The 10,016-nt window shown below is 42.4% G+C and overlaps 2 protein-coding genes across 2 annotated transcripts in view; one reads left to right on the top strand and one right to left on the bottom strand.

Annotated features, from left to right (window-relative positions):
- Positions 1 to 5,215, top strand: part of LOC142370532 (sodium/hydrogen exchanger 9-like) — an 80,035-nt gene extending 74,820 nt beyond the window's left edge. The window contains exons 15-16 of the mRNA XM_075453107.1: positions 3,200 to 3,305; positions 3,377 to 5,215. Of these exons, the coding sequence (XP_075309222.1) occupies positions 3,200 to 3,305; positions 3,377 to 3,553 (283 nt within the window). The 3' untranslated portion in view covers positions 3,554 to 5,215. The remainder of the gene's footprint in view (positions 1 to 3,199; positions 3,306 to 3,376) is intronic.
- Positions 3,763 to 8,871, bottom strand: chst2b (carbohydrate (N-acetylglucosamine-6-O) sulfotransferase 2b). Its single transcript, XM_075453106.1, has one exon. It carries the CDS (start codon positions 8,298 to 8,300, stop codon positions 6,903 to 6,905), a length of 1,398 nt encoding a protein of 465 aa, XP_075309221.1. The 5' UTR covers positions 8,301 to 8,871; the 3' UTR covers positions 3,763 to 6,902.
- Positions 8,872 to 10,016: the final 1,145 nt, after the last annotated feature.

The raw sequence follows: 10,016 nt of genomic DNA on the forward strand, positions 1-10,016 counted from the left end.
TGCACTTTATTGTTTGTTGAATTTACACCAAATATAGCTTAAAACAATAACATGAGGGTAGTGTTTGGTGTGGGGCTGTGCCTCACAGTTTTTGTTTTGTCTTACCCTGGCAAACTCAGAGTGACATCTAGTCTTCAGGAAGTCAGTAAGCAGATAGGAAACCTCTCCCTGCTTTCAGTTTTTCATCTAGACTGCTAGCTGTAGTTTAATTTTGTTGTAAAGTTATGTGGGTAAGCTCTCATACGGTAATTCTCTGAAAGAGGGATATTTAGACATGCTGGGTTAGAAAAAGAACCCAAATGCATGCACGAGAAAAGCAGGTCAAGGAGAAACTAAAGACTTCAAGGCAGGGCATCCAAAATGGTTCCCAATTAAATCCGAACTGAACTCTGAGCTTTGAAAAATGAACACGAAAGTTATAGCAGAGCAAGACTAACAGGAAACAAATCAGTAAGGATAACAAGAAGCGGGACACTAACACCCAAAGACAGGGCAGTATCAACACAGGGCAGTATCAACACAGACTGATGACAACTGAAAACAAATGAGGAACAAATCAAGGAGGGGACACGGGCGTGAAGCAACAAGCATATGAAGCAAAAGTAAATTAATGAGGAAATAAACCATTTCAAGTTGAAATGGGAAGTAAAATCTAAGAATGGAAATGTTAAAACCCCAAAACCAAAAGACAGTGTCTAAAACCTTTTTCTTTCTCTTTTTCTAATTCTGTTTGGATTTTATGTTTTCAATTATCTGCGTACAGTGCTGAGATAAACGATCTCGAACCACTCCTCATTTCCTCATATTTTGCTTCCAAGGACCCAAGGTTTTTTGTAATCTTTTTAGCTGGCCTTGAGCTGTAGTTCCCTGGGCTTTCTGAAGGTCTTTGTTAAAGTTTTTCTTTACACACTGGCTGCTTTTTCCATTCATTTTCAGTCCAGTTGTTGTACTTGACAATTTTCAGAGCAAGCATGGTTTTGTTTGTTTGCGAAGCCACATAACACCAGCCTTTGAAAAACTGGGGGGGGGGGGGTTGACCGAGCTTAAGGGATGAATCACTGTTGTGCCTCCATTTTACTCGCAATATAAGAATTAAAAAAAAAATCATGGTCCGCTCAACACTGTTGCACAGTTCTGTAAGTATTTTTCTCCACCACCAACAAATGTGTGTACTTCTTGTACATATTTCCCAGAACAATAAACTGTTCCTTCGGTGTAATGTGTAATAGAAGTGCAACTTAGTCAAAAGATGTTTTCTTATACTTTTTTTTTTAATACCCCTGCTCTGGCTTTCATATTTGCACAGAAAATTATATCTGAAGCATAACTTCTCCGTGATATTTTCTATTGTGTATATATCTTACTGTTTATATACAGGTAGCATGAAAAGGAAGTCCTTTTAAATACGTCAAAACTGCACTGAATATGATGGCAGAGTCAATGCTCTCCGCCGCTGACGAAAGGTCAGTAAGAGGAGACGTGTGGGATGTGCAGGATGGCAAGGATACTTACTGCGATGGTGGCTGAAACAGCAGTTTGGTTTCTACCCCACAGAACTACTCAGCATCTTTTCCCACACGCAAACACACACACACACACATAATGTGACACCAATGTGGATCAGAAAGCATCTCTGGCAGTTCTAATTACCTTCCCTGTCCAGGGTTATTTCATTATGGAACGGGCGGACACTGTGCAGACTCCTGCACGTCCTGAGGAAGTCATTATTCTCTTCTTTTTTTAACCTCCTCATCCCACCGCCTTCTTTTTTCTTTCCTCATTTAAAACTTTTATAAATAAATCCTGCTAGCTGGCAGATGGGTGCCTGTAATTCCAACCTCTTGCATATTGCATATTACTGATAATAGAGCCAGAATGTAAGAACTGGAGCCAAATTCGATCATTTCCTTTACTTGTTGTGCAAATGCCAAGGGGTTTTTGTGTGCTTGCATGCCGCCTCGAAGTCACACGTTATTTGATATAAACTCAAAGGTACAACGTTGCTTTTGTTCTGAAAGGAGAATACCGCTTAAGTGTGGTCTTTTTTCAAGATGTAAGTCGAACAAAGTATGAACTCTTTGCAGAAAAGTGGTCATTAATGAGAACTATTAGAACTCTTACAGCTGAATGTCACCATGTCATTTTTAAGAGGGTGTGAAATCAAGTGTGTAAAGAATATGCTTTAATCAATCAACAGCATTAGGCCTGGCCTGATTAGAGATGTTTGAGGGTGTATAATAGGGTTTAACTTTTATCATTGCGTAGCCAGGCATCTATTGATTCGACTCTGTGACCATTTACATATGGCTACTTTCTGCACCCACTCTCTACAATGATATGAAATGTGCTTGACTGAAATACTTAGAAAAGCATTTTTGATCTTGCCTCTGCTTTCAATCTTGTGCTTGACTGACCTGATTCCATGAAACAAGATAACGACCCATTTATATACTCATTTGTAATGAGTAAATTATTTTTATCTCTTTCTCTAACCTTCTGTCACCCAGCTTTTTTCACAGCTTTCCCTCATTGGCATCTTAAGTTTGACTTAAGATGTTTTCACGGTAGACAAGTTGGAGTATATCTATATTAGATATGCCAACAGTTTAGTAATCTGCAACAAAAATAGCACCAGAAACTAAGTTTCAATGACAGTTCTATGCAGTCTTGGAAAAAGGGAAGCAACTACCTGTCAACCACCCCATAAAGGAAATAGTCTTAATTGACTATGTAATTCAGTAGCTTAATGTTAAATGTCCACACTGGGAAAAAACGCAGTGGGAAAATGTTTGTTGGCATTTCATCTTTTCCTCGGGGCAAGATTGATTGAAGAGTTGATAACTGTTTTAAGTAAAGGGTTGAGATGTAATTTAATGGTAAAAGTATCAATGATATTATGATATCAGACTGTGATTGCGTGAGACATTGTTTACTTCCACATCTTCATGTCTGTGTGCCTAACCCGCTGATGTAAGTCACTTCTTTGGGGTAAATCAGAGAGCCCCCTCCATCCACAATACTTACGCTTTTCCGAGGATATACGGATGTTAGGCACTGATCATCTGAACCCTTAGAGGTTTCTAAAATAACAAATAAAGCTGTACAGTTGCTCATTTTTATGCACAGTCTCAGAAAACTAAAATATTTGGTTTTATTTTGATGACTACAACATTGACTTGGTGCCTCAACAAGGATTCAGATATCTGAAGCCCCTGCTAACACATCGTGGCCCTCCCTTGACTGACTCGTTACCGGAGTGGTGTGGTGCATTTGCGAGAGTCTTCGGTACCCCCCGTATGCAGGAGGTAAGAATTCCCTTATGCTACCACACACACAGAATAAGAGGAACATTAGATTAATCAATAACTGTTTGCAGCTTGCCGTTCAGGACGGACAGCAGCTTTGTGAGACTGAGCCAGATGACTCCATCTTCAATTTGGAGAAAGCGGAGCTTTCATCAACAGGAAGCGACTCTGCATCAGAGCACTGTGAGGACCTGTTGGAAGGAGACTTGGGCCTTGGCACTGGTCCAGCTGTCGCTGTGGAGGCCTGAATCTCCTGGGAACTCCTCTAACCCCCTCTTATCATCCTCTGCTGCCCCGATGCTTACACCCCACCTCCCACAGAGAATGGGGTCACTAGTCAGGCCATCTGAAAGCAATCGAGCGAGAGTTAGAGTCACTGTGAATCCCAAAAGGTCACACAACCCCCATGTGCTGACATGCATGCAAAGGATTACTCATACTTGGAGGAAAAAATAAATTGCAGAGGCCATTGCTCTTCCTGCCGCTATACTGCTGATGTCTTGGCTTGTTTTGCTCCAGTTTCCTGGAATTTAGTTGCTAAAATTGAGACATTGGGAGTATTTCTTATGGAACAGCCAAATCAAAGTACAGCAGTACATGTATAAATGTAAAATGTTATGTCACACATTGCTAACATGCAGAGCAGCTTCACCATACTTGGTTACATAATGTCTCAGGTCAAGCTTTAAGGGGACTTGCGCATCTGCATATACTGTAATTGAAGGTTACAGTTTTCCCCATAATCAGCTGCAATGATATTTTCGTGCCAGCTTCGCTTCATTCTTCCCCAACCCCTTATTAAACTTTGATTGCACTGTTTTGTGCTTCAGTCCTTTTAACTGATCCAAATGCATTAAGCTGAATTCATTTTTCCCTCATCTCCCTCTGCGTCTGGCTTGCTATTCACAATATTTCCAATTACTTAAGTATACTAACAGCATTTGGATAATAGACTATTAGCAAGAAAGGTTTCCTCTGACCATTTTTTATTTTAAGTTGCAGTTTCTGTGTGTCCTTTTAAATCTCACTGCCCTGTTTTCCTTGAGTGAAGCAGAACATTGTGTACTGTGCAAACACAAACTGGGAGGTTTAAGCTTTGTGAATATGCAGACGGCTCCTCTTGTGCTAATATAGCCACTGTCCTTGAAGTGGGAGCTTTCCTTTTCATCAGCGCATGGTTGCATCTCCGGAATGTGCCTGTTTCAGTTCACAGTTGCTGCAAATACATACATTGTATTCTGCTTTGTTTGCCTTGATGTTTGAGTACAATTCTGTTCTGTTCTGAGCAAAGAGACTGTCATCACAACACCCTAGATGTAGATCCTAAATGGAACAGTCCATGCAAAAAAAAGAGTACTGGCTAATTTTGGATTGTGGAATATTACTAGTTTTCATGTGAAATCTCGAATATTCACTTCGCAGTACACAATAGTGAGCAAATCAAAACATCCTCTTAATACCCAAGCTTAAACTTTCTTTGCATTTTTTTTTTTATTTCCCTTGGCTATTCGAGATGAGCAGGAACTGATAAACAGTCAACTTACACAGTAGCTTTGCATGGGAGAAAAAAATCCGTCTTTATGTGGGGGCCAAGGCCTACTTTTTTGGACCCTCCATCCTCATGTGAGGTTTACTCTCACTTCCCACATTTGTGAGTTACTTTCAACAAACAAGATTTATTTTGGTTGTTTTCTTTGAGAACTGCTCAGTGATGTAGTCGTGCCAGCACGGCATTTGTGTCTGCTCAGGCAGACCAAGCAGATCACAACGTTTTACAACTTCTTTGGTTAACCCCGTCCTTGGAGAAAGACTCGCTGCCCGTCAAGCTTTTCAAATGTAAATTTTTTCTTCCTCAATGTCTCTTAACTCTTTTTTTTTTTTTTCTTAACTATTAAACTTTTTAGTTTAATATTAAAGAGATTTCATCTTGGAGTGCCTCTTTTGTTGCATCTCTCTGAGAAATGGACTGTCACAAAACTGAATTTGAAAGTACCGACTGAGTGTTCTGAAGCAATGTTTTTACGTGCCGCCATTGGGGGCAGACAAGCATACGCATACAGATTTCTGCCGATAGTTTCCACTGATCTACACCTAGTGATCACCCTCAGCAGTGTGACAGCAAAACAGGGGGTTGCCAGGAAGTATAAGGTGTAAATGGCCCGCAGTTACAAATGTAACACATGATAGTTATTCTTTCCTGCAGCAAAACATTTTTCCTGGACAGCTTAAAATCCCTCCTTTTTGCGAGCACGTTTTTTTTACTCATGCCTCTCCACATCAACATGCATATTAGCATAAAGCCTGTCCGGTGGCTAATTTGGAATGCATCAAACAAAGAATGAGCAGCTGCCCTGTTCGGCTGACCAATCCGAGCACACGAAGTATTTTGTGAGGGGGGTGTTCAGAGAGACGACGGCTGAAACAAAGCGTTTCAGACAAAAAGTGGCACGCTGTGCTTCGGCATCATGTTGTTCTTTGAACTTTAAAGCGTGAAAGCCTGTTCTTGCAAAAGGGGCTGAAATAGAACGCGGGGTCTTTGAGAAAGCTCTCCAAAACAAAAGTTCTGTAGACCAAACTTCACAGGTAACCTTTAAGTTGTGTAGCAAATGGCAACGCGTGTGTTGCATCACAGAGGTGCGTGTGTGGGTATTGTCATTGAAACGGGTCACTAAACATGAAGGCAAAACGTGTAAAAAAAAAATAAATGAAGGCTGTCGCTAAAATAATGAATATAACACTCTAGGCTTATGCCTTTTGAAAACTGACAGGATTCGGCCCGCGGTCTGAAAAAATACCACCTTGTGTTGCTCAACAATGATGCATGAACAGCCTCGTTTACTGTGAACTTTACTCAATGCAATGTTCTCAGATCATGTGTTTTTCATAAGAGCAAGCAATTGTAAACATTTCGAAATGGGAGAACAGACTGCTCACACTGACACTGAGAGAGACTTTTCTAGACAATGTCCACAGTTTGTGATATTATCCCACAAGGAATCTGTCACCAAAAAAAATGGTACAAAAGAACACGCCCCGCCCCTACTTAAAACCTGGACACCTCCACCTATGGCACATCAACAAACCAATCAATCGACTGTCTCTGACTTGAACCAGATCCTAAAAATAAACATTAGTGAGTTGTTTTTGTTTGCTTTTATCCACTATTTTCACTTTTACAGACATTATGGAGACTTTTTAAAAAGAAAAAAAAAGAACTCCCATTATTTTGTAAGATTTTGAACATTCAAAAATAACCCCAAAACATCCACTCTGAAGTGTCATCATAACAAGATACATGGATTTTACAGTTGTTGTTTTTTTTTTTTGTTGTTTTTCTTCCAAAGTCGCAACTTCACAATTCAAGTCATTTTTCACAGGCCTCGCATTGTCAAACGCATCCAGTGCTCCAGTATAAAAGAAGTGGTCCGCTTCAAAAACAACTGCAGCTCGACTGAGGGGAAACGGGATACATTCCAAATGTGGTCAGTTGAGCTCCTTGAACACTGAAAGTAAAGCTTTAATTCCACAACAAGAGGAAACGGCACTCAATGCAAAATGAACATTAAGACTGAAAGGTCTTTGGTGGTGAGGATGTTTTCACAGTTTGGAGCGTGTCAGTAGGGATTTAGTCAAGTCCTTGGCCTCACCAGCTGTTCTCACTCGTTCGTACCCAAGAACAGACATGGCGTGGTGGCAGTAGTCTTCCACTTGTTTGATCTGCTGAATGCTCAGCACTGTTCTCCATGCACTAGCAGCTTGTGTGGCGTTCCTGGAGGAGACTATAAATGGCTTCGAGGAGGAGCTGGGGCCACTGGTCATGTTCAGTGCAAACGACTCAATGTCTTGGTTGGTGGTGAGGTTGGCAAAGCGGTAGATGTTCCTCAGGGTCTTGACTGGGTTTTCGACCAGGTCCTCGTACCGGACCGCCATGTACTTCCCCTTCAGCCAGCTCGGTGGGTTTAAGGCAGTCCTCAAAGTCCTGGAGGTACGGTCACAAATCACCTCCATGGCTCCGATGGAGTGATAGTCAGAGCCATCCTTCTTGTTCGCTTTGTGACCAGGATCCACAAAGGGTATCCGACGAAGTTTGGGGTCCCTGCTGCGGACCACCTGTAAATTCTCCCTTATTAGGCCGTGTCTGGATTTGATCCTGGAGTTGGCAACTGCCCGCGGGTCTCTGACCAAGTGTATCACCTTCAAATCCAAGGACGGATCCTCCATGAGAGGGGCCAAGACATTTACATCCAGAATCCGTACTCCTTTAATGACTATGGTGCTATATTTTAGGCACTCCTCCTCCAACAGTCTAAGGCTTTGAGGGGGGCACTTTTTGCACACCTTATCATCCACCATCCCCACCACCTCTTTCCTGTAGGCTGAGCAGAGGGGATAAGAGCATACCACTTTGTTCAGGGTGGCCCCAAATAGTCCTAAAGAGGTAAAGTTCTTGCCTCCAGGGCTGTTGTAAAGTTGGAAAACAGACAGATCACAGCGGTACAAGGAGCTCAGCATGTCTCTTGCTGCCCCTTGTAAAGACACTGCATCACCAGGGTACAGTTTCTGCCAGATGTGCCACATTGGCTCATACAAGAAGAACACTTCAGGATTTTGGTTAAAAAGCTCCCCGAAAAAGGAGGAGCCTGACCTCCAGGTGGTCAGAACATACACGAGCTGTCTCTTTTTAGCCAAAGAGGGCCTGTATAGAAAGCGAATGTCAGATCTGCTCTGATAAGTGGCGCTCCTCATCTGATGGTTACACTGCTGTGGCTCTTTAGTCCATTTATAATTAGCCAAGTTCAGCATGGTGAGGACCAACAGCAAGAAGTAGGCCATAAACAACACAATCCTCTTCCTGCGGAGAACTTTCATCACGATCCCAGGTTGTGCTATTATCTTGGTATGATTCCTGTAGGTTTTAAGCTTCCTCCCGAAGCCAGCATCCTTCTCCCAAGGCGCTGTCAACTTCAGTGGTTGATGATATTGTTTGCCTCTCATCTGTGCCCTCTGAGAGCGGCTCTCACCACTGGACAAAGCTCTTTACATCTACAATGCACCAACGCGCTCGGTTATGTGTATGTGTGAGTGTGCGGCTGTTTGCGGGCTGTGCTGGGAATTTATACCCAGTTCAGTACCAGCTGATTAGGTAATATATTCACCACCAAAGCAACAGCACGATATACAGTTTTTTTTTTCACTGCACTGCGCAATGTTCTTCATTGGAGCGGTGGATGATAGGAGGGTTTAGGTTGTCCATACCGAGCGCTGCAGTGATTCAGTGGGTGGCCCGTGTTCAAAACAAAAAGGAAGGAGCCTTCTTCATTGTAACAGACGCCCTGTTTGTCCATGTTCCGCGCAGGCATCTCTGCGCTGTAACCATCACGGGCATCCTTAAAACGCAGCCTGGTGAGACTCACGCAGCCCACACGACGAATCTTGCGCAGCGGCGCTCAAATCTTTCCAAAACAATAAAGCGGTGAATTATCCGTATCCGCAGTTTCGGCTTTCACACACGTACCGGAGCAGTTACTCTATTCGCCCAACTGACACAAACTGAACGGATTTATTCAGACTGCAAGGGGGAAAGACCCGCCTTTCGAGCCACCGCATTGGCGCTTCTCATGACGCCGTGCGTAAGCGAGCTACGTTATTGGACCTTCCGCCCAATAGTTTCTCTCAGAGATCACAGAAATGGTAGACGGTGGATGCAGTTTCTATGTTTCGGAGAGGTCTGCAGTCTTGTACACACTCTCCACGCAGGCATTTTGGACACACATTTCCACGTGAAATCGCTCCACACGGTTCTGTTGATTCTTCATTTCAAGACACACCTCTCCTAGTTTCTATCAATGATCTGTTTTACCTTGTTATTCTACCATATATATCATATTTATTTCCCAAATATGTGTATCTCTTTACATTTAATGACTGCGGAAATGAATTCCACATTTTGTTTTTTGTTGTTGTTGTTTTCTTCCCCCCCACCACAGTCTCAAGTGGGTAGCCCGTCTCTACAGGAAGGACTTGTGCCATGAGGGTGAATTGGTATTATCAACAGGAGTGATAACAAGTACACATGTAAAAAATCTTCCCGTTAAAGCAACGTTTTAATACAGAGCACAGTGATTTCAGTGATGTCTAATTGAATTAGTAACAGAAACAGAAACAGAAACATAGATAGACACTTCCTTCTGGGCAATCGGCTGAATGTGACGTTTGACAGCTGTTTCCCAGGAACTGGCAGATATCCTGGGAAACTGTAGATCGGCATGTTTGAAAAAAGGAAACCACATGCTTTGCAGATTGAAAATCAAATGGAGAGGCTTGTCTGTTGGGGATTACATCCTGGCCCAAGTGAAGGAAAATTATGTTATTGTTAAGTGATTTTACTGCGCTTCTATGTTTATGTTTTGCATTAGTAACCTTGTGGTTAGTAATATTTATCACAGTAAAGCTTATATTTGACAGCAGGTTCAATCTGAAGGTACGTTTTAGAGAAAGGCTCGTGTGGGATCATTAGGCTGAACAGTTTCACTCGCTGTTCTGTGAAGTGTGTGCTGCTGATCTCTGTGTCCAACAGATACTCATTTTAAGTGTTCGTTCAATGCGGCTCTTTCTGATATTAAACCTTTGTGCAGACTGCCCTCTGCTGGAGGAAAGCATTTCAACGCCTCCTCGTCTCACGCAGATTTGAAGAGTGCTGTTCTGTACTGT

This window comes from Odontesthes bonariensis, chromosome 20 (assembly GCF_027942865.1).
Source record: "Odontesthes bonariensis isolate fOdoBon6 chromosome 20, fOdoBon6.hap1, whole genome shotgun sequence".
In the NCBI taxonomy this organism is placed as follows: Eukaryota; Metazoa; Chordata; class Actinopteri; order Atheriniformes; family Atherinopsidae; genus Odontesthes; species Odontesthes bonariensis.

Excerpts from the sequence above, each read along its gene's own strand:
- chst2b (XM_075453106.1), bottom strand. The coding sequence starts at position 8,300 with ATGAGAGGCAAACAATATCATCAACCACTGAAGTTGACAGCGCCTTGG.